Source organism: Thalassophryne amazonica, chromosome 6, assembly GCF_902500255.1.
Source record: "Thalassophryne amazonica chromosome 6, fThaAma1.1, whole genome shotgun sequence".
Lineage (NCBI taxonomy): Eukaryota > Metazoa > Chordata > Actinopteri > Batrachoidiformes > Batrachoididae > Thalassophryne > Thalassophryne amazonica.
The window spans coordinates 38146220-38171401 of record NC_047108.1 but is presented as its reverse complement, the minus strand read 5'-3'; the positions used below and the strand labels follow the sequence as shown (position 1 = coordinate 38171401).

The window sequence follows — 25182 nt, the reverse complement described above, 5'->3', positions numbered from 1 at the left end:
GTCCCATCTGTGTGTGATGTCGTACCCGCTGGTACACTGACATTTGCTCTTTTCCACTATTGTGCTTGAACGCAGCTTCAGTTGCTAATCTCTCTTGCACTCATTTCCTGTGCATGTGTTTTCAAAGGTCTGTATGAGCTGCATTGTGTTGTTTGGCTCTTGCTGAATTGTTTGCTGATGGAGATCTCTTTCTGTTCAAAGGGAAATGGCTACCGCACACAACATGCCTCGCCTGGCCCGCGTGGCCCCGCCACCTCCATGGAGGCTCTTTCCCCCTTCTTTAAGAAGAAAGCACACATCCTAGAGGTCCTTCGCAAAATGGAGGAGACAGACCCTCTCAAGTTCCACCCCTCCACTGCTGGCATGTCTTTCTGTGACTTCAGCCAGGTGCTAATGTCTACAGAGGCTGTTTTGGCTACTGCAGACCCTCTTCCACTCCAGTGCAAATCCCACCACACACACTGCCACTGCTCCCACAGTGACACTGACACACAACAGCATGTCAACAGCGAAGGAGCAGTGAAGTGTGAGGGAACAAATGCCTGCTGTTTACACTGCAAGAGGAGCCCAGGAAGTCCTCCAAAGACATGCAACCATGTCTGTAGTCCTTCAGTAGCCAGCTCAGCCACCCAGAGCCACGTAGTTCCTGCGGCTGCTACAAGTGAATGTCACAGTAAGAGCAGAACTGCAGAGTTTGTTCCCCCGTCTAAACAACGTGTCAAGAATGATGGCCACCAGCAAACGGCAGGCACCATCAACCTTCCGTCTGTTAACAAAATAGCCGATCAGATGGTAGAGGTGATGGCAGTGGAACAGGAGCAGAACGACATGGAGAAGCTTCAGAACACCAGTGTCTTAAACGAACTCACTGGTTTCTGTCCCTCCTCCCACCTGATGAGTTCTGTGAAGGAGAGCGGAGAGATCTCCCAAAGTCACACTAACTGTGTTCCCGATGGCTCATCACTCTCCACAATCAACAATGCCATATCAAATGACCCCTCAGCTGTCCCAGACAAAGACACAGACCAAGAGGCCTCCTCTGTGAGAGCCGGGGCCTCTGTCAGCCCAAGCTCCTCCTGCCTCACCGATGTCAAAACTGCTGCCATTAACTCTCCATCCAAATTGCTAAAATTTTTGAAGATCCCCTCAATAGGGGAGAAGTCTCAGGCTTCAAACCCATCTGTCCGGCTGAGCCCCCAGCTCACCCGCAACTCCAGGATCCCCTGTCGAACCAATAACTATGAAGTATACCATTCTCCTGTTCCTACTCGCAGAGCCACCACCACAGAGAGGTGCAGGCAGCCCCCACCGCCACCCTCCAGGTCTGAGTCCTACCCAGCCACACATTCTGCTCCAACATCCCCACCACAGCATGAGGATGCTTCCTCCACACCAGCTAAGGAAATAATCTACAGCAGCCTCTCTGCACCTAAAGGCACAGCTTACTCCAAAATTGGCCCTGCTGCTCCTTCCTCCACATCCACCTCCTCACCAAAAGGATCTCAAATAGTCCCCCATTATGAAAACATCTGTGATATATCGGTGGCCTCAAGAGAAAAAGGGCCAACCCTGGGTCTTGAGAAGAGAACTACGCTGCCCTCACAATCAAAGGCAAACTGTGGTGAGAGGAAGCTGGTTAAATCACTTCCAGAAAGTGTCCTCAACACAAGTCCTCAACAAAAGCAGTCATCTTCCTCAACATCAGAGTCCACATCAGATGATGAAGAATATTCAGATAGTCCAGTGTGGGTAAACCACCGTGGCCTGCTCAACTCATCCGCTCTCAGCAAAGCTCAGGGCAGAGCTAACTACTCACAGACGACGGACACAAGGGAGGCTACTGTCACAAACTCTGAAGTTGCCCAGCAACCACCTTCAGCCAGGAGGAATGATTCCTCTTCCATTCCCAAGTGGCCTGGGACTGGTTCAGTGAGATCTCAGGTTGATTCTAGTCACCATGCCTTCAAAGACAGGCTGGCTGCACTTGGAAAACTGCGGAGCTCTGAGGATTTACAGGTCAATCTGAGGTCAGTGGATGTAGTCAGTGCACAATGCAGTGAGAGCAGTATCACCTACGGCGATGAACGCAGTAAGACCACAGAGAGACCTATAGAGCACCTCAAAGAGGAGCAGAGACATTCTAAATACACAGACTCTTTGGATAGTAAACCCAAAGGTGCTAGTAGTGGGTTAAAATACCCGGGGCAATCACATGTGTATGAACCCGGGGTGAAATCTTCTAGTCCTAATGTGGTTAAACCAGAATTGTGTGTGACCAAGACAGAAGTCTCCAAAAGTAAAACAGGTCTGCCTTCCCCCAACACAGATGCTCCCCAGGTGCTACGCAACAACATGAAGTGTCCTGGCTCCTTGAATCTGGTGTATAATATCAAACCTGGTGTCAGTCCCCACAGCAGCAACAGCCCCAGCAAAGTACCCCCCAAGTCACCCTCCAAACCTTGTCAGGGACCGTCCGTCCACAGAGGAGGGAAACCAACAGACGCCCCGCGTTACTCATCCAAATCAGAGGAGAGGACCAAGATCGGTGGGAAGGGGAAAAAGAATCCTATGTATGGAGACAGCCTCCCCCCTCCTCCTCCAAGACCTCCAACATCTGAAACCCATGGAGACAAGCCATTGCAGCCAGTCCTGAGCCTGCAATCTGCTATTGAGCAGAAGGTGATGAAAGGTATAGAAGAAAATGTTTTGAAGCTCCAGGAGCAAGACAGAGGAGGGCAAAGCAGTGAGGTCAAGCAGAAAGCCTCCAATGGCATCGCAAGCTGGTTTGGCCTGAAGAAGAGCAAGCTGCCGGCATTGAACCGCAAGACGGACGCAACCAAAGCAAAGGACGAGAAGAGGGAGTGGAAGATCAACATCCCTTCAGTGGGGAGGGATTCTGTGAAAATGGCCACCAGGTGCAAAGAAGGAGTGGAAGGTCTGAACATCTCCACTCTGATGGAGAAGGCAGAGGGGCTGAGGAGAGCGCTGGAGGAGGAGAGAGCGTATGTGGAACGCTCAGGCAGGGGTCACTCCTGTGAAGTGGTGATGGACCAGGCTCAGGGACAGCTGGCTGTCATGTACAGGGGAGCGCGCTCTGACAACTTTATGCAACAGCTGCTAAACAGGTGGGAACTGTACCTAACACTAATTGTAGCTTTTAATGAATCAATCCCTCCTGACAGATAAAATTGTCAGTGTTGGTGTTCCTGTGGTGTGCTGTAGGGTTTTCAGGTCTCAGTTGAATTTTTGTTTGATAAATGCAGAGTGGATGGGAAAGATGTTATCGTTCCACAACGCCGGCTCTCGTTTGATTGTAAGACCTCCAAGCAGGTGTTTAGTCAACAGAGTGATGTCATCACTCACACCACCAGCAGTGACGACATGGACAAGGTACGGCTCTGGTCACATTGCCACTTTTTTCCTCCATCTGTGTTGTTTTTGAAGTTATAAGATTTGGTATTTGCTGTAGGAAACGAGTAATTAGACAGAAGAGGATATTTGGCTGTATGCTGTGCCTCTTGTGCAACTTCTGAAATCCAACTATAGAAGACAGACATTGAATTATCTCCAGATTGTCTACGATCAAGTAAAATCTGACTTCTCTAAACAGTTTGGGATTCACTGTCCACTACAAATGCAGAGAGACTGGAATGTCCTTTTAACCAATTGGCAAAGCTTCTGGGGAAAACCTGGTCTTGTTAGGAGAGACGGCATCCATCCCACTTTGGATGGAGCAGCTCTCATTTCTAGAAATCTGGCCAATTTTCTTAAACCCTCCAAACCGTGACTATCCAGGGTTGGGACCAGGAAGCAGAGTTGTAGTCTTACACAGCTCTCTGCAGCTTCTCTCCCCTGCCATCTCCCCCAATACCCCATCCCCGTCTGACTTAGTGCTTAGCTCAGATAAGATAATTATAGTGGGCGATTTTAACATCCACATAGATGCTGAGAATGACAGCCTCAGCACTGCATTTAATCTATTATTAGACTCAGTTGGCTTTGCTCAAAATATAAATGAGTCCACCCACCACTTTAACCATACTTTAGATCTTGTTCTGACTTATGGTATGGAAATTGAAGACTTAACAGTATTCCCTGAAAACCCCCTTCTGTCTGATCATTTCTTAATAACATTTACATTTACTTTAATGGACTACCCAGCAGTGGGGAATAAGTTTCATTACAGTAGAAGTCTTTCAGAAAGCGCTGTAACTAGGTTTAAGGATATGATTCCTTCTTTATGTTCTCCAATGCCATATACCAACACAGTGCAGAGTAGCTACCTAAACTCTGTGACTGAGATAGATTATCTCATCAATAGTTTTACATCCTCATTGAGTACAACTTTGGATGCTGTAGCTCCTCTGAAAAAGAGAGCCTTAAATCAGAAGTGCCTGACTCCGTGGTATAACTCACAAACTCGCAGCTTAAAGCAGATAACCTGTAAGTTGGAGAGGAAATGGCGTCTCACTAATTTAGAAGATCTTCACTTAGCCTGGAAAAAGAGTCTGTTGCTCTATAAAAAAGCCCTCCGTAAAGCTAGGACATCTTTCTACTCATCACTAATTGAAGAAAATAAGAACAACCCCAGGTTTCTTTTCAGCACTGTAGCCAGGCTGACAAAGAGTCAGAGCTGTATTGAGCTGAGTATTCCTTTAACTTTAACTAGTAATGACTTCATGACTTTCTTTGCTAATAAAATTTTAACTATTAGAGAAAAAATTACTCATAACCATCCCAAAGACATATTGTTATCTTTGGCTGCCAATTAGTTAAACTGCAGGAATGTCTTACAGACATAAAGACATGGATGACCTCTAATTTCCTGCTTTTAAATTCATATAAAACTGAAGTTATTGTACTTGGCCCCACAAATCTTAGAAACATGGTGTCTAACCAGATCCTTACTCTGGATGGCATTACCCTGACCTCTAGTAATACTGTGAAAAATCTTGGAGTCATTTTGATCAGGATATGTCCTTCAATGCGCATATTAAGCAGATATGTAGGACTGCTTTTTTGCATTTGCGCAATATCTCTAAAATTAGAAAGGCCTTGTCTCAGAGTGATGCTGAAAAACTAATTCATGCATTTATTTCCTCTAGGCTGGACTATTGTAATTCATTATTATCAGGTTGTCCTAAAAGTTCCCTGAAAAGCCTTCAGTTAATTCAAAATGCTGCAGCTAGAGTACTGACAGGGACTAGAAGGAGAGAGCATATCTCACCCATATCGGCTTCTCTTCATTGGCTTCCTGTTAATTCTAGAATAGAATTTAAAATTCTTCTTCTTACTTATAAGGTTTTGAATAATCAGGTCCCATCTTATCTTAGGGACCTCATAGTACCATATCACCCCAATAGAGCGCTTCGCTCTCAGACTGCAGGCTTACTTGTAGTTCCTAGGGATGCACTGAGTGTTTCTTTCTCTTTTTGCTCTGTATGCACCACTCTGCATTTAATCATTAGTGATTGATCTCTGCTCTCTTCCACAGCATGTCTTTTTCCTGATTCTCTCCCCTCAGCCCCAACCAGTCCCAGCAGAAGACTGCCCCTCCCTGAGCCTGGTGATGCTGAAGTTTTCTTCCTGTTAAAAGGGAGTTTTTCCTTCCCACTGTCGCCAAGTGCTTGCTCACAGGGGGTCGTTTTGACCGTTGGGGTTTTTCTGTAATTATTGTATGGCTTTTGCCTTACAATATAAAGCGCCTTGGGGCAACTGTTTGTTGTGATTTGGCGCTATATAAATAAAATTGATTTGATTTGAACCATGTTACAGTGGAGGTTTCAGCTTATTACAAACTGCTTTCTTTGAATAACCCATAAAGTACAACCCCTGGCAATAATTATGGAATCACCGACCTCGGAGGATGTTCATTCAGTTGTTTAATTTTGTAGAAAAAAAGAAGATCACAGACATGACACAAAACTAAAGTCATTTCAAATGGCAACTTTCTGGCTTTAAGAAACACTATAAGAAATCAGGAAAAATAATTGTGGCAGTCAGTAACGGTTACTTTTTAGATCAAGCAGAGGGAAAAAAATATGGACTGACATGAATCATGGCTCCAACACGAGAGATGTCAATTGAAACAAGGGAGAGGATTATCAAACTCTTAAAAGAGGGTAAATCATCACGCAATATTGCAAAAGATGTTGGTTGTTCACAGTCAGCTGTGTCTAAACTCTGGACCAAATACAAACAACATGGGAAGGTTGTTAAAGGCAAACATACTGGTAGACCAAGGAAGACATCAAAGCATCAAGACAGAAAACTTAAAGCAGTATGTCTCAAAAATTGAAAATGCACAACAAAACAAATGAGGAACGAATGGGAGGAAACTGGAGTCAACGTCTGTGACCGAACTGTAAGAAACCGCCTAAAGGAAATGGGATTTACATACAGAAAAGCTAAATGAAAGCCATCATTAACACCTAAACAGAAAAAAACAAGGTTACAATGGGCTAAGGAAAAGCAATCGTGGACTGTGGATGACTGGATGAAAGTCATATTCAGTGATGAATCTCGAATCTGCATTGGGCAAGGTGATGATGCTGGAACTTTTGTTTGGTGCCCTTCCAATGAGATTTATAAAGATGACTGCCTGAAGAGAACATGTAAATTTCCACAGTCATTGATGATATGGGGCTGCATGTCAGGTAAAGGCACTGGGGAGATGGCTGTCATTACATCATCAATAAATGCACAAGTTTACGTTGATATTTTGGACACTTTTCTTATCCCATCAATTGAAAGGATGTTTGGGGATGATGAAATCATTTCTCAAGATGATAATGCATCTTGCCATAGAGCAAAAACTGTGAAAACATTCCTTGCAAAAAGACACATAGGGTCAATGTCATGGCCTGCAAATAGTCCGGATCTTAATCCAGTTGAAAATCTTTGGTGGAAGTTGAAGAAAATGGTCCATGACAAGACTCCAACCTGCAAAGCTGATCTGGCAACAGCAATCAGAGAAAGTTGGAGCCAGATTGATGAAGAGTACTGTTTGTCACTCATTAAGTCCACGCCTCAGAGACTGCAAGCTGTTATAAAAGCCAGAGGTGGTGCAACAAAATACTAGTGATGTGTTGGAGCGTTCTTTTGTTTTTCATGATTCCATAATTTTTTCCTCGGAATTGAGTGATTCCATATTTTTTTCCCTCTGCTTGGTCTAAAAAAGTAACCGTTACTGACTGCCACAATTTTTTTTTCTTGATTTCTTATAGTGTTTCTTAAAGCCAGAAAGTTGCCATTTGAAATGACTTTAGTTTTGTGTCATGTCTGTGATCTGCTTTTTTTCTACAAAATTAAACAACTGAATGAACATCCTCCGAGGCCAGTGATTCCATAATTTTTGCCAGGGGTTGTAGATGTGTGCAGCTCTAATGCAGTATTGTTTATTGGTAAAAAAGGATTTATTAACAAAAGGTTGTAGTCATGTTTGTTGTGTTCAGAATGGTACTTGTTTTGTATAATTTTGCACCACAGGACTAAAGGTTTATGGCAAAATAGGTTTTGAGATGTCACATAGAATCCAAGAATCGGACAGTTCTGATCTGAATGCAACATACTAGGTCACTTGTTCAAGTGGTTTCACAGACCATGTATCAGTGCAGATTTATTGCAGTTGTGAATGGCCAGACTGTACATTAATGCTGCCTCGAATCATTGCCATCTGAAATCCAGTACAAAGAACATGAAGTGACATAGTGACACTACGGCCTTGCTGTTCATTGGAAGGCCCATTTCAATAAAATGTCTGATTTCATCACTGATAAAAAAAAAAAATAATAATAATGATAATAACCACAAATGACTCACCCGTTTTTGTCCTGTACAAATCCTGTTCTTGTTCATTAAATGTGTTCCTTGTCAGCTGATGTCTGGCAAGTCCATGGGAAAGTTGTGTGTGTGTAATCAGACAGAGAACTTTCCCCATGGTTGCACGTTTGTTTTGTCCTGTACTTGTTCGTAGCTTGCCAGTGGAGGTCCAGTTGATGTTAATCTTTCGTGTCGGCAGCAGAAAAACCATCACGGTAGAATTCCGTTTGCAGTAGAAGAATTCCCTCTACAGTGGCAGACTTCAGGAGATGATATGAGGCGCAGTCATTTTTCAGTGATAACGACAAGGACATTTACTTCATTGAAACATTTTGCACAGCATAATAGATAAGTCGTTATTTCTGACTTTGCATTGCAAATCACTTTTTAACACACTGGTTTCTCCACTGGTGTTTGTTCCGTCCATTGCTCTTCTTCTTTGAATTCCAGCAGAAAGCAGCGACCAGAAACACTGTTGGCTTCTGGGCCGTGGAGTTCTTTTGATTTGCATTACAGTGTAGGCTTACTGAAAGAAAACTACAGAATTGCAGCACTGGTCCTTTGTTTTCTTTTTTTCTGATTAGTTGGTTCCCGGTCCCGTCTGCTCCCGTTAACTTTTTATCCTGTACCGTCCCAATCACGTGATGAATAGTAAAGTTGACTCCCATCCCGTGGGAATCCCACTGGAATTGCGTGACCCGTGGGATTCCCAAAAAAATGTCAGCCTCTACTGCAGACTTTCAAATTAGCATCATTGTCATGCAACTACTAAAGCGCACACTGATTACATAGTCACAGGTAAGGCGTGGAAGAGATGAGAAAAACATTGTGAAAACTCATTATTTATTGCTTTTATAACAATGTATTGGGGCCACAAAATTATTTAATTTTGGGTGGGTATTTAATCAACTTTAAGTTAGGGTTACCTTTTAACCAGGTTTGGGTATAAAAAGGATGGCCTGATGCTTAAGGAGGGTCAGTCCAGTGCACAGATATGGTGTTTACTAGTTTCCTGAATTGTAATTGTGAAAGGAGGCTGACAGATGGAATCAGACAGGAATCTCCATGGACTATCATGTTTGTGCATGACATTGTGATCTGTTGTGAGAGTAGAGAACAGTTGGAGACAAACCTGGAGAGGTGGATGTATGCTCTGGAAAGAAAGGAAATGAAAATCATAATGAGCAAGATGTGGTACATGTGCTTAAATGATGAGAGCCTCAACACAATGGTGTGGTCACACGGGGGTAGAGGTGGTGATGGAGGATAAACTTAAATCCTTGGAGTCAACTATTCAAAGTCACGACAATTGTGGTAGTGAGGTGAGAAAAAGTTGGGCAGGCAGGGTGGAGAAGAATAACCAGTGATTTGTGATAGAAGGGTATATGGAAGAGTGAAAGCAAATGTTTACAAGACAATAAATGGAGATGAGATGTGTTGTATGGCTTAGAGGTGGTGGTGCAAACAGGATATTGAGCTGATTGTGGCAGAGGTGAAGATGATGTGATTTTCCTTAGGAGTGATGACATTGGACAGTATTAAGTATGAACATGTAGGGGAGACAGCACAGGTAGGACGCTTTGGAGACAGTCTGAGAGTTGAAATGGTTTGGACATGTGCAGAGGAGGGATCCAGGGTATACAGAGAGAAGGATGCTGAAGATAGAGCTGTCAGGCAGGAGAACAGGAAGGCCAAAGTCATTAATAGATGTAATGAGGACATGCAGTTGTTTGGTGTGACAGAAGATGCAAAGGACAGGTGAGATGGAGACAGATGATCTACTGTGGTGACCGCCCCTAATGAGACCATCCAAAACAGGTGTTGTGAAAAAGTAGTCACCCTGTGATTTCACTGCTCGACTTGGTTTTTGTTATTCCGTGCAGGAATCAGGTCGAATTGGAAACGTGACATCAGATGAGAACATTGCAGACTCTGTTCACTCGCAACACTTTGCAGGTAAGAAGAATGTGCAGGTTTTTGAAGAAAACGTGGTGTTATTGTGAGACAAAAAAACAAAACTTTAAAATAAATGAACACGTGTGTGTGTGTGTGTGTCTGTGTATATGTATATATATATATATATATATATATATATATATATATATATATATATATATAGTAGTGTTCAGAATAATAGTAGTGCTATGTGACTAAAAAGATTAATCCAGGTTTTGAGTATATTTCTTATTACATGGGAAACAAGGTACCAGTAGTTTCAGTAGATTCTCACAAATCCAACAAGACCAAGCATTCATGATTTGCACACTCTTAAGGCTATGAAATTGGGCTGTTAGTAAAAAAATAAGTAGAAAAGGGGGTGTTCACAATAATAGTAGCATCTGCTGTTGACGCTACAAACTCAAAACTATTATGTTCAAACTGCTTTTTTTTAGCAATCCTGTGAATCACTAAACGAGTATTTAGTTGTATAACCACAGTTTTTCATGATTTCTTCACATCTGCAAGGTATTAATTTTGTTGGTTTGGAACCAAGATTTTGCTCATTTACTAGTGTGCTTGGCATCATTGTCTTGTTGAAACACCCATTTCAAGGGCATGTCCTCTTCAGCATAAGGCAACATGACCTCTTCAAGTATTTTGACATATCCAAACTGATCCATGATACCTGGTATGCGATATATAGGCCCAACACCATAGTAGGAGAAACATGCCCATATCATGATGCTTGCACCACCATGCTTCACTGTCTTCACTGTGAACTGTGGCTTGAATTCAGAGTTTGGGGGTCGTCTCACAAACTGTCTGCGGCCCATGGACCCAAAAAGAATAATTTTACTCTCATCAGTCCACAAAATATTCCCCCATTTCTCTTTAGGCCAGTTGATGTGTTCTTTGGCAAATTGTAACCTCTTCTGCACGTCTTTTATTTAACAGAGGGACATTGCGGGGGATTCTTGCAAATAAATTAGCTTCACACAGGCGTCTTCTAACTGTCACAGCACGTACAGGTAACTCCAGACTGTCTTTGATCATTCTGGAGCTGATCAGTGGGTGAGCCTTTGCCAATCTGGTTATTCTTCTATCCATTTTGATGGTTGTTTTCTGTTTTCTTCCACGCGTCTCTGGTTTTTTTGTCCATTTTGAAGCATTGGAGATCATTGTAGATGAACAGCCTATAATTTTTTGCACCTGCGTATAGGTTTTCCCCTCTCCAATCAACTTTTTAATCAAACTACGCTGTTCCTCTGAACAGTGTCTTGGACGTCCCATTTTCCTCGGGCTTTCAAAGAGAAAAGCATGTTCAACAGGTGCTGGCTTCATCCTTAAATAGGCGACACCTGATTCACACCTGTTTGTTCCACAAAACTGACGAACTCACTGACTGAATGCCACACTCCTATTATTGTGAACACCTCCTTTTCTACTTTTTTTTACTAATAGCCCAATTTCATAGCCTTAAGAGTGCCCATATCATAGATAATTGGCAAAGCTTCTGGGGAAAACCTGGTCTTGTTAGGAGAGACGGCATCCATCCCACTTTGGATGGAGCAGCTCTCATTTCTAGAAATCTGGCCAATTTTCTTAAATCCTCCAAACCGTGACTATCCAGGGTTGGGACCAGGAAGCAGAGTTGTAGTCTTACACACCTCTCTGCAGCTTCTCTCCCCCTGCCATCCCCTCATTACCCCATCCCTGTAGAGACGGTGCCTGCTCCCAGACTACCAATAACCAGCAAAAATCTATTTAAGCATAAAAATTAAAAAAGAAAAAATAATATAGCACCTTCAACTGCACCACAGACTAAAACAGTTAAATGTGGTCTATTAAACATTAGGTCTCTCTCCTCTAAGTCCCTGTTGGTAAATGATATAATAATTGATCAACATATTGATTTATTCTGCCTTACAGAAACCTGGTTACAGCAGGATGAATATGTTAGTTTAAATGAGTCAACACCCCCGAGTCACACTAACTGTCAGAATGCTCGTAGCACGGGCCGGGGCGGAGGATTAGCAGCAATCTTCCATTCCAGCTTATTAATTAATCAAAAACCCAGACAGAGCTTTAATTCATTTGAAAGCTTGACTCTTAGTCTTGTCCATCCAAATTGGAAGTCCCAAAAACCAGTTTTATTTGTTATTATCTGTCGTCCACCTGGTCATTACTGTGAGTTTCTCTGTGAATTTTCAGACCTTTTGTCTGACTTAGTGCTTAGCTCAGATAAGATAATTATAGTGGGCGATTTTAACATCCACACAGATGCTGAGAATGACAGCCTCAACACTGCATTTAATCTATTATTAGACTCTATTGGCTTTGCTCAAAAAGTAAATGAGTCCACCCACCACTTTAATCATATCTTAGATCTTGTTCTGACTTATGGTATGGAAATTGAAGACTTAACAGTATTCCCTGAAAACTCCCTTCTGTCTGATCATTTCTTAATAACATTTACATTTACTCTGATGGACTACCCAGCAGTGGGGAATAAGTTTCATTACACTAGAAGTCTTTCAGAAAGCGCTGTAACTAGGTTTAAGGATATGATTCCTTCTTTATGTTCTCTAATGCCATATACCAACACAGTGCAGAGTAGCTACCTAAACTCTGTAAGTGAGATAGAGTATCTCGTCAATAGTTTTACATCCTCATTGAAGACAACTTTGGATGCTGTAGCTCCTCTAAAAAACAGAGCTTTAAATCAGACGTTCCTGACTCCGTGGTATAACTCACAAACTCGTAGCTTAAAGCAGATAACCCGTAAGTTGGAGAGGAAATGGCGTCTCACTAATTTAGAAGATCTTCACTTAGCCTGGAAAAAGAGTCTGTTGCTCTATAAAAAAGCCCTCCGTAAAGCTAGGACATCTTTCTACTCATCACTAATTGAAGAAAATAAGAACAACCCCAGGTTTCTTTTCAGCACTGTAGCCAGGCTGACAAAGAGTCAGAGCTCTATTGAGCTGAGTATTCCATTAACTTTAACTAGTAATGACTTCATGACTTTCTTTGCTAACAAAATTTTAACTATTAGAGAAAAAATTACTCATAACCATCCCAAAGACATATCGTTATCTTTGGCTGCTTTCAGTGATGCCGGTATTTGGTTAGACTCTTTCTCTCCGATTGTTCTGTCTGAGTTATTTTCATTAGTTACTTCATCCAAACCATCAACATGTTTATTAGACCCCATTCCTACCAGGCTGCTCAAGGAAGCCCTACCATTATTTAATGCTTCGATCTTAAATATGATCAATCTATCTTTGTTAGTTGGCTATGTACCACAGGCTTTTAAGGTGGCAGTAATTAAACCATTACTTAAAAAGCCATCACTTGACCCAGCTATCTTAGCTAATTATAGGCCAATCTCCAACCTTCCTTTTCTCTCAAAAATTCTTGAAAGGGTAGTTGTAAAACAGCTAACTGATCATCTGCAGAGGAATGGTCTATTTGAAGAGTTTCAGTCAGGTTTTAGAATTCATCATAGTACAGAAACAGCATTAGTGAAGGTTACAAATGATCTTCTTATGGCCTCGGACAGTGGACTCATCTCTGTGCTTGTTCTGTTAGACCTCAGTGCTGCTTTTGATACTGTTGACCATAAAATTTTATTACAGAGATTAGAGCATGCCATAGGTATTAAAGGCACTGCGCTGCGGTGGTTTGAATCATATTTGTCTAATAGATTACAATTTGTTCATGTAAATGGGGAATCTTCTTCACAGACTAAAGTTAATTATGGAGTTCCACAAGGGTCTGTGCTAGGACCAATTTTATTCACTTTATACATGCTTCCCTTAGGCAGTATTATTAGACGGTATTGCTTAAATTTTCATTGTTACGCAGATGATACCCAGCTTTATCTATCCATGAAGCCAGAGGACACACACCAATTAGCTAAACTGCAGGATTGTCTTACAGACATAAAGACATGGATGACCTCTAATTTCCTGCTTTTAAACTCAGATAAAACTGAAGTTATTGTACTTGGCCCCACAAATCTTAGAAACATGGTGTCTAACCAGATCCTTACTCTGGATGGCATTACCCTGACCTCTAGTAATACTGTGAGAAATCTTGGAGTCATTTTTGATCAGGATATGTCATTCAAAGCGCATATTAAACAAATATGTAGGACTGCTTTTTTGCATTTACGCAATATCTCTAAAATCAGAAAGGTCTTGTCTCAGAGTGATGCTGAAAAACTAATTCATGCATTTATTTCCTCTAGGCTGGACTATTGTAATTCATTATTATCAGGTTGTCCTAAAAGTTCCCTAAAAAGCCTTCAGTTAATTCAAAATGCTGCAGCTAGAGTACTGACGGGGACTAGAAGGAGAGAGCATATCTCACCCATATTGGCCTCTCTTCATTGGCTTCCTGTTAATTCTAGAATAGAATTTAAAATTCTTCTTCTTACTTATAAGGTTTTGAATAATCAGGTCCCATCTTATCTTAGGGACCTCGTAGTACCATATCACCCCAATAGAGCGCTTCGCTCTCAGACTGCAGGCTTACTTGTAGTTCCTAGGGTTTGTAAGAGTAGAATGGGAGGCAGAGCCTTCAGCTTTCAGGCTCCTCTCCTGTGGAACCAGCTCCCAATTCAGATCAGGGAGACAGACACCCTCTCTACTTTTAAGATTAGGCTTAAAACTTGCCTTTTTACTAAAGCTTATAGTTAGGGCTGGATCAGGTGACCCTGAACCATCCCTTAGATATGCTGCTATAGACGTAGACTGCTGGGGGGTTCCCATGATGCACTGTTTCTTTCTCTTTTTGCTCTGTATGCACCACTCTGCATTTAATCATTAGTGATCGATCTCTGCTCCCCTCCACAGCATGTCTTTTTCCTGGTTCTCTCCCTCAGCCCCAACCAGTCCCAGCAGAAGACTGCCCCTCCCTGAGCCTGGTTCTGCTGGAGGTTTCTTCCTGTTAAAAGGGAGTTTTTCCTTCCCACTGTAGCCAAGTGCTTGCTCACAGGGGGTCGTTTTGACCGTTGGGGTTTTACATAATTATTGTATGGCCTTGCCTTACAATATAAAGCGCCTTGGGGCAACTGTTTGTTGTGATTTGGCGCTATATAAAAAAATTGATTGATTGATTGATATCATGAATGCTTGGTCTTGTTGGATTTGTGAGAATCTACTGAATCTACTGGTACCTTGTTTCCCATGTAACAATAAGAAATATACTCAAAACCTGGATATATATATATATATATATGTCCCAAAAAATCATATGTCTAGGAAATACATTTATGGCTAGATAGAAAGCTGAAAGGTTGACGTTTTTCATGCCAATGTCAATATTGGTGTAGCGACTTTATGCTAGACTGACAAAATGCAAACTCAGTCATTTTTGTTCACTGCAGTATGGTTAATCTTGGCATTTTCCTGAGTCTTGCTTGGCATCAACATAAACTTCAGGGTCTCTGCAAGTAAAAAAGAAACATAAGTGATTAAGTTTGTAGCATTTAAGGGTCAAACCGAGTGTTTTAAATGTTGTATATTTTTTGATATATATATATATATATATATATATATATATATATATATATATATATATATATATAAAACCCCTGGCAAAAATTATGGAATCACCGGCCTCGGAGGATGTTCATTCAGGTGTTTAATTTTGTAGAAAAAAAGCAGATCACAGACATGACACAAAACTAAAGTCATTTCAAATGGCAACTTTCTGGCTTTAAGAAACACTATAAGAAATCAGGAAAAAAAATTGTGGCAGTCAGTAACGGTTACTTTTTTAGACCAAGCAGAGGAAAAAAATATGGAATCACTCAATTCTGAGGAAAAAATTATGGAATCATGAAAAACAAAAAAACGCTCCAACACATCACTAGTATTTTGTTGCATCACCTCTGGCTTTTATAACAGCTTGCAGTCTCTGAGGCATGGACTTAATGAGTGACAAACAGTACTCTTCATCAATCTGGCTCCAACTTTTTCCGATTGCTGTTGCCAGATCAGCTTTGCAGGTTGGAGTCTTGTCATGGACCATTTTCTTCAACTTCCATCAAAGATTTTCAATTGGATTAAGATCCGGACTATTTGCAGGCCATGACATTGACCCTATGTGTCTTTTTGCAAGGAATGTTTTCACAGTTTTTGCTCTATGGCAAAATGCATTATCATCTTGAAAAATGATTTCATCATCCCCAAACATCCTTTCAATTGATGGGATAAGAAAAGTGTCCAAAACATCAACATAAACGTGTGCATTTATTGATGATGTAATGGCAGCCATCTCCCCAGTGCCTTTACCTGACATGCAGCCCCATATCATCAATGACTGTGGAAATTTACATGTTCTCTTCAGGCAGTCATCTTTATAAATCTCATTGGAACGGCACCAAACAAAAGTTCCAGCATCATCACCTTGCCCAATGCAGATTCGAGATTCATCACTGAATATGACTTTCATCCAGTCATCCACAATCCACGACTGCTTTTCCTTAGCCCATTGTAACCTTGTTTTTTTCTGTTTAGGTGTTAATAATGGATTTTGTTTAGCTTTTCTGTATGTAAATCCCATTTCCTTTAGGCGGTTTCTTACAGTTCGGTCACAGACGTTGACTCCAGTTTCCTCCCATTCGTTCCTCATTTGTTTTGTTGTGCATTTTTCGATTTTTGAGACATATTGCTTTAAGTTTTCTGTCTTGACGCTTTGATGTCTTCCTTGGTCTACCAGTATGTTTGCCTTTAACAACCTTCCCATGTTGTTTGTATTTGGTCCAGAGTTTACACAGCTGACTGTGAATAACCAACATCTTTTGCAACACTGCATGATGATTTTAAGAGTTTGATAATCCTCTCCTTTGTTTCAATTGACATCTCTTGTGTTGGAGCCATGATTCATGTCAGTCCACTTGGTGCAACAGCTCTCCAAGATGTGATCACTCCTTTTTAGATGCAGACTAACGAGCAGATCTGATATGATGCAGGTGTTAGTTTTGGGGATGAAAATTTACAGGGTGATTCCATAATTTTTTCCTCAGAATTGAGTGATTCCATATTTTTTTCCTCTGCTTGGTCTAAAAAAGTAATCGTTACTGACTGCCACAATCTTTTTTTCTTGATTTCTTATAGTGTTTCTTAAAGCCAGAAAGTTGCCATTTGAAATGACTTTAGTTTTGTGTCATGTCTGTGATCTGCTTTTTTTCTACAAAATTAAACAACTGAATGAACATCCTCCGAGGCTGGTGATTCCATAATTTTTGCCAGGGGTTGTGTGTATATATATATATATATATATATATATATATATACATACGTATATATATACATATATATATATACACACACACAGTTTCCATGATTTTCCTTTATAAATCATTGGTTGTTTGGATCAGCAATTTCAGTTAAATATATCATATAGCAGGCAAACACAGTGATATTTGAGAAGTGAAATGAAGTTCATAGGATTTACAGACAGTGTGCAATAATTTTTTTAAACAAAATTAGGCAGTGCATAAATTTGGGCACCCCAACAGAAAAAAAATACATCAATATTTAGTAGATCCTCCTTTTGCAGAAATAAAAAAGTAAAGTCCCTTCGGCTGCTCCCTTGTTTTCACTCAGGGTCGCCACAGCAAATCCAAAGTGGATCTGCATGTTGAATTGGCACAGGTTTTACGCCAGATGCCCTTCCTGACGCAACTCCACATTACATGGAGAAATGTGGCAGTGGCGGGATTTGAACCCGAACCTTCTGAACTGAAACCAAGCGCATTAACCACTTGGCCACAGCCTTTAAAAATGCATCCTATAGCTTCCAATGAGAGTCTGGATTCTGGTTGAAGGTATTTTGGACCATTCTTCTTTACAAAACATCTCAGGTTTGTTGGTTTCTGACCATGGACAGTCCACTTAAAATCACACCACAGATTTTCAATAATATTCAGGTCTGGGGACTGAGATGGCCATTCCAGAATGTTGTACTTGTTCCTCTGCATGAATGCCTTAGTAGATTTTGAGCAGTGTTTAGGGTCGTTGTCTTGTTGAAAGATCTAGCCCCATTGCAACTTCAACTTTGTCACTGATTCATGAACATTGTTCTCAAGAATCTGCTGATATTGAGTGGAATCCGTGTGACCCTCAACTTTAGCAAGATTCCCAGTACCTGCACTGGACACCTGGAACCACCTCCAAATTTTACTGTAGGTAAAAAGTGTTTTTCTTGGAATGCTGTGTTCTTTTTCAGCCATGCATGCCGCCCCTTGTTATGTCCAAGTAACTCAATTTTAGTTTCATCAGTCCACAGCACCAGTGGTGGTTCTACACTAAATTACTCCCCAGGCAAGACCCCCTCCGAGCCCCCCCACGGCCACAACATTGTGCACAAACAGCATTTTTTTTAAATGATTATTTTATTAATAATATTTTAATATTTATTATAATATAATATTTAATATTCATATTTAATAATTTAATTTTAATAATATAATTATTTTAATAATAATGTTTTAATAATATTTCAGCTTCTTGGCCACTGGAATGATTGTGGCTGACTTGAAGCACGGGGGGACGACGGCCTGGTTGAGTGAAGTGTTGAAAATGTCTGCGAGCATGTTGGCCAGCTGGTCTGCACATTCCTTGATCAGCCGACCTGGGATGTTATCCGGGCCTGTAGCCTTCCGTGCATTGACCTTCCTCAGGACTCTCCGCACAGCAGTGGTCTCGAGCCTGAGGGCCTGTTTATCGGTGTGGGGGGTAGCCCATGACAGTCTGTATGCCTTGCCACAGTTGTCTGGTGTTGCTGAGGTCATAGAAGAAAGCCTGGATGTTCTGTCTGTGGGCTCCCTTTGCTACCTTGATGGCACGGTTCAGATTGGCCCTCGCTGATCTGAGTGCCACAGCATCACCAGACTTAAAAGCAGCATCATGCTCCCTCAGTCTTGAGCGCACCTCCTTTGTCATCCAAGCTTTCTGGTTGGCACAATTTACTATTGTCTTTGTTACTGTGACCTCCTCCATGCACCACTGGATATAGACGCTGCATGCTCCTCCACATTTGTGTGCTGACTGTCTGTTGCCGCCTCCCTGAACACACCCAGCTCTGTGAACTCAAAACAGTCCTGCAGTGCAGACATAGCACCCTCAGGCCACAGTCTCACCTTCTTCGCTGCAGACTTTTCTCTGATTAGCAAAGGCTGGTATGCTGGAATTAACATAACAGTGAGATGATCTGAGGAGCCAAGGTGTGGATGTGGGGCTGCTCTGAAGGTTTTCCTGATGTTTGTATAAACCTAGTCCAGTTTGTTTTCCCCTCTAGTAGCAAAATCTATGTGCTGATGGAAATGTGGAAGAACAGTTTTCATGTTGGCCTGGTTAAAGTCATCTGGTGGACTAAATGAGACCTGCTCCAAAGACCTACAACATGATCTTGCTGCAGATAGTGTCTCTGTGCATCATTGAACTATACAGCGCACTTTGCACAAAGATATGCTGTATGATGCTGTAATGCAGAGGAAGCCTTTTCTGTGTACATGCCACAAACAGTCACTTGAGGTATGCTAAAGCACATTTGGACAAGCCAGCTTCATTTGGGAATAAGGTGCTGTGGACTGATTAAACTAAAATTGAGTTATTTGGACAATAACAAGGGGCGGTATGCATGGCTGAAAAAGAACACAGCATTCCAAGAAAAAACGCTTGCTACTGACAGTAAAATTTGGAGGTGGTTCCATCATGTTGTGGGGCCAGTGCAGGTACTGGGAATCTTGTTAAAGTTGAGGGTCACATGGATTCCAGTCAGTATCAGCAGATTCTTGAGAACAATGTTCATGAATCAGTGACAAAGTTGAAGTTGCGCCGGGCCTGGATCTTTCAACAAGCCAACAACCCTAAACACTGCTCAAAATCTACTAAGGCATTCATGCAGAGGAAGAAGTACAACATTCTGGAATGGCCATCTCAGTCCCCAGACCTGACTGTTATTGAAAATCTGTGGTGTGATTTTAAGCCGGCTATCCAACTGTAAGTTTATTATACATTTGTAACATGTATACAGTGTGCCAATGAAACACAAACATTTTAGATTAATTTCACTTATCAACAATTCAGCAGAGTCAGACCAGAAACGGTACTAAATTGCCTGAGGACTTCAGAACACAAGGTTGGCTCGGTCCCAGAGTGCCGCTTCGGGTGCTGATTGTCAACAGCACAGCTATACTAAAAAATTCTGGGGAGAACCCTGTAATAATAATTTTTAAAAAAGCCTACTGTGGCTTTGTGGGGTGTGGGGTTGGGAGGGGGCAGTGGAGGCAGGGTGGACCAATTTTTAGGGGTGGACCATTCGGTCTGCAACGCCGGTATGAAAGTGTTTGTGCAGATCATTTTTACATTTGGCATCTGGAAGCTGAAACATTTTGAGGTCTGAAAGTTGAGTTTCAGCTGCAAAATTGTCCCCTCACTGCGACACTGGATTGCACCTCGCCCCCATCCTCCACAGCCAGACAAGACTGGTCCTGCCCGCTGTCCCTGCCTGCATGACAGCTTGTAGCCAGACCGGCTGCAGAGCCCCTTGGATGGTGTCTGCTGGACTCGTTTGGCTGAAGCGCTGTTTCTCTCCGATCATATAAAAGGAAGAGTGTGCCATCAACCCCTGACAAGTTGTCTCACATATTGAACACTATCTGGCTCACAGAAACTAAATTCAGAAGGGTTCACCGTATTTTGAGAGAGAATGTGTCACACAATTTTTTTTAACTGTTCAAAATTCAACCGACACGAGAGCAATGCCCTGTGCCTCACACGAGGATAATGCAATCCCTCACACGAATTTCGGGAACTCCCTCATGAATGCTGTTGGCAGTCTGTCGCAGTTAAATACTTCCCTAAAGGAGTGTTAGCTGAAATCTTTATTGGTAAACTACGTAGTAAACGAGAATTAACAGACAACTGAATGTTAATAAATATTTTTGACATAAGCTTTGGCAAAATAGCAACAAACATACTCTCCCGCGCGCCACTAGCTTATGGCAAGACAACAGTGGGCGCTCTCATTTTGGCCGAACAACAATATGCAGTTTCTGTATTTTCTGTGTTAGTACACGGCCGACATGTTTGATGAATTTTTGTGCAAAACGTAGTTCCCAGACCTGCGATGACAGTGTGTTTTCATAGGTAACAAAAAAACATCAGGAGGATATTTGGCACAAGAACTTGTGTACAGTGGTCCCTCGCTACAACGCGGTTCACTTTTCGCAGCCTCACAGTTTCGCTGATTTTTTTATTTATTTATTTTTTTTTTTTACAGCGCATTGTGTTCTGCGTCCTCATCAGGCAGGCCGGTCGGCATCACCACAGTTGCTCTCACTGCCTCCGATGCGCTTACTGAGTCTGCGGGCTCGGTAAACGCCGCAGCGGGCCACTCACACCGCTCCCCTCTCTGCTGTGCGGAGTTGCGGCCAAAATCTGGCAACAGGTCCAGAGACTACGCTCGCTGTTTTGATGCAGAGCGCTCCAGCAGCCCGCAAGGATAGAATTCTTGTGGAAAATTCCGCAGCGCTGCATGGTCTCGGTAATCGCAGCCGCAGAGCTTCGTGGCCACTGAGAGAGGTTTGTATCTTTTTAATGACTTGGATTCTTTGCGGGTCCTGCATCCGTCCCGCAACTGTAACACCGGAGGCAGTGAGCAAAGAAAGAGTACGCGCATTGTGTTCTGCGTGTGTCTGTTTATAAGAATCTTCTTGCCCAGAAGAAAAAAGAGCACCAGCAACTACCCATAACTGTGTTCCTCACTCAGAAAAAGACACCTGTCCCGAGGTGTCACTCAGTGGAAAAATACGCGACAGCGGAGTGGCTCCAGGACGAAGACGTGCGATCAGAGTAACTGTGAAATACTGGTCAGTCACTATTAATAATTTCTTGTGTGTCCAACCTCGCAGGTTGATCGTTAAAATTCAGTTCATTAGTTCTAAAAGCCATCATAATTATTTATAGGAAAACGTTCTATTTTGATTTCTCAAACAAATGTTTGGGCCTGAAAACAGGTTTTGATCTTTCGTTTCATTCTATAATACTAGACTTATTTTTCTACTAAGGTTTGAACTTTGAGAGTGTTTACACAGGAGAGAAAAGTGAGAAAATGTTAATGCCTGTTTGAGAAAAGTGTATAAAGTGTGTAGTGAGGGGTTTTACAGCCTTAAAACATCTATAATAATTTTAAAAAATAACGCTACTTCGCAGATTTCGCCTATCGCAGGTTATTTTTGGAACATAACTCCCGCGATAAACGAGGGACCACTGTATCTTGTGTTTTTACGGCTAAATGATCGTATGTCAATACTCACACTCATCCAGTAGCATCTTCTCATGTCGGCAAAGTCAGCACTGGGTCAGGCGAAAGTCGTCCTGCGAGCTACCCCACAATGCCAAAATAGCAGAGATGTTGCTCCGAGAGCAGCACACTGAGCAGGGTGGGCAAGAAATAGTAGGGTATCATTTTCACCGGTGTGTGTCTGTGTACACGTTAACTCAAAAACAGCTGGACGGATTTCCTTCTGAAAACGTTTTGTACGTGTGTATATTTCAACAACCAAGAAGCCTAAATGGATGATGTAAAGCATATATTGATAAGCAGAATATTTTGATTGGTATGAATGACTTCAAAGAGAAATCATATGATAAAAACAAACATAGTAAAAAAATCAAATAAAAACATTACAGACATACGTATGTATATTTACCTGTACATTTATATTGTGGGGTGTAGAGCATGCACGGTGTACATTGGCTTCCTGATGTTTTTCATATTGTAAATATATAAATACACTCCAGTGAGTTTATAATTTAGCCTTGCCAGGCTTTCTGGTACTGACCTCTGTGCCGTTAATTTCTGTGCAGGTTCTGGTGCTTCCACATACACCCTAGACAGTGGCATTGGTACGTTCCCTCTGCCTGACTGCAGTAGTAGTGGAGCAGGAAGGGGAGTGTCCAAGGCAAGGGTCGGGGCGGAGCACCATTCCTCGGGCTCTCCAGGGAGAGCTGGGCGACGTGCTCGCACCCTGGACAGGGAGCTGCCGCCACAGGATGAGAGCATTGTGCCGCACAAGCAGCTGATACCCACAATTCAGTACAGCTCGGTGCTGGAGGGAAGAAGCTCAGCCGGCATTATCCATGAAGGTGCCAATAAAACTGCCCCATTAACACGCAACAGCTTGACAAAATCAGGTCATTCAGAACTGTGTTACAGCTACAGAATATCAGATAAACTGGAGCTTGCTCTTGTAGTGGATAACTTTCAAACATTTCAGTAACCAGCTTTAAATCAGTGTGGCCAATTGTCTGTGGCTAGACAGTTTTGTTTACCCATGTGTAACCCATGAATAACTCCATCTGCAGACAAAGAGGCCCACGGAGGCAACATGTTCTCCACTCGCACCAAGACGTGGACCTTCCCCAACCTGAAAACCCCAGCAGGTCCTGCAGAGGTGTACCTGGCTGTGGAGGAGGAGGAGGAAGAGGAGGAGGTGTCGTTTGGAACGCCGTTCAGAGGGGTAATGTGCTTAATGAGCAAGTACATTTGAATAAAAACTGCATGGAACATGAATGAAATAGACGCTTATTAGTCACCTGAGTAAGACTCAGAGTTGGATGTTTGATTGTTGTCCTTATGTGCAGTTGTATTCAAAATAACAGCAGTGTTTAAAAAAAAAAAAAAAAGGTGAGGAAACATTCAAAATCCTTACAACAGCTCTACCCCCCCCCCCCCCCCCCCCACACACACACATATATGCACTGGGAACACTGCACATTCTGTTCTAAATCAAAACAACCTAAAATTATTACAAATGTATCAAATTTATTACCCTACAGAAAGTAAAGAAAAAGGACTATTAGGCTGTTAAAAAAACAAAACAAAACAGCATCTGCATTTTTCTTTCTGTGACCCTTATTTAAGGATGAAGGCAGCAAATGTACATGCTGATTGTCGTGCATTTCTCTCTGAAAATTGGTCTAAAATGGGTCGTTCCAGACCTTGTTCAGAAGAACACTTTGTCAGATGACTCCCAAAACCTGAATTCAAGCCACAGTACACTGTGAAGACAGTGAAGCATGATGGAGCAAGCATCATGATATGGGGAAAGAAAAATGCACAGTATTTTTTGAACAGCCTAATATGCCTTTAGTAAATTTAAATTTTTCTTCATATTTTGATTTGGAATCTATTGTTTAGTATTCACAATGGATGTGTGTATATGGAAATATAAGCTATTATAAGGATTTTGAGCTTTACTCACTTTTTAAACACAGTATTATTTTGAACACAACTGCAAAAACAAAATGTGGCTTAAATATTTTTCATCTCTGCATCCTTTCAGAGCATGAAGACGGATGGATCCTCTTCCAGCCGGGGGGTTGACCCAGCCAGTCTACCTGTCCCTGCACAGATAGGCATCAGCCGCAGGGGAAAAACTCGTACTCCCAGTGTCCCTGAGATGAGCCGGGAGGCAGGGCTAGAGCTGCTTAGAGAGCGGCCAGAGGAAGCTCTGTCCCCAAGCCGCCCTCAGGTCCTAGAGACCCCCGAGTCGCTCAGCGACTCGCTGTACGACAGTCTGTCGTCCTGTGGTAGCCAAGGATGATCCATCCAAGGACGGTGGGGAGGAAGCACCTGCTGGTGAGCGTCCATAAGACCCAGCATCCTCCTGAACACATCTTGTCGTTTCTGGCTGCAGTTTCGCTGCTGACCTTTGAGTAACACATCAGAAACTGAGCCACAGCTCCAGTGCTGTCTCATTGTGTCTCAGTTGCAACTGGAAAGACGGCCTGATGGGCTTCTCCTCAGGATTTCCATTAACCGTAAAGCCAAAACGCCACCTGCTGGTTGGACACTTTTTCCACAGGCTGTGGAGCGCTCTCTAATGTGTATAGGAAAAGCATGGCCAAGCTAATCGTTAGCACAAAGACTGTCAGAAAAATCCGTGTTCAGCTTTTGCCCTCGTTGTTTCAGAGGGATCTTTGTTATGGAAGTGTTGACATACTGTACCACCACATCCACTCCGTTCCACATTTCACCACGTAATGTACCAAGGAGAGGGAAGGGGGAAAAGAGTTTGATTGCTAAATTGATGCATCACAGTTTGAAATGTATAAACATTTCACAACCGGTGAGGTTGTTAATGTTTAAGTCATAATACATTTGAAGGTAATATATACCAGCAATAATAGATAAGAGAAATGGCTACACTATTCAGTTATGTATTTGTATTATTTATTTTAAATGTACATCTTTTCTTGTCATTTATAATCTTCCAATGAATGTTGCTGTTTCTTCACCTTAGTATTAGATTTTGTTGCTGTTTGTTCCTTAGCTAATAGAAATCTTGCGCACCGACTGCTGTTTTTCAACTTTTTAATTAAAACATTTTGATTTATTTGT

General features: G+C 42.1%; 1 protein-coding gene across 3 annotated transcripts in view; it reads left to right on the top strand.

The window, feature by feature from the left end:
* nckap5l (NCK-associated protein 5-like) overlaps nucleotides 1–25177 on the top strand; it is a 165796-nt gene extending 140619 nt beyond the window's left edge. For 2 of the 3 annotated variants that reach the window (XM_034172003.1, XM_034172002.1), the window contains exons 8-13: nucleotides 202–3125; nucleotides 3264–3390; nucleotides 9705–9777; nucleotides 22647–22973; nucleotides 23145–23299; nucleotides 24125–25177. In XM_034172003.1, coding sequence (XP_034027894.1) covers nucleotides 202–3125; nucleotides 3264–3390; nucleotides 9705–9777; nucleotides 22647–22973; nucleotides 23145–23299; nucleotides 24125–24385 — 3867 coding nt within the window. In that variant the 3' untranslated portion in view covers nucleotides 24386–25177. The remainder of the gene's footprint in view (nucleotides 1–201; nucleotides 3126–3263; nucleotides 3391–9704; nucleotides 9778–22646; nucleotides 22974–23144; nucleotides 23300–24124) is intronic. The other variant, XM_034172004.1, reaches the window with a different exon arrangement.
* The last annotated feature ends 5 nt before the right edge of the window (nucleotides 25178–25182 follow it).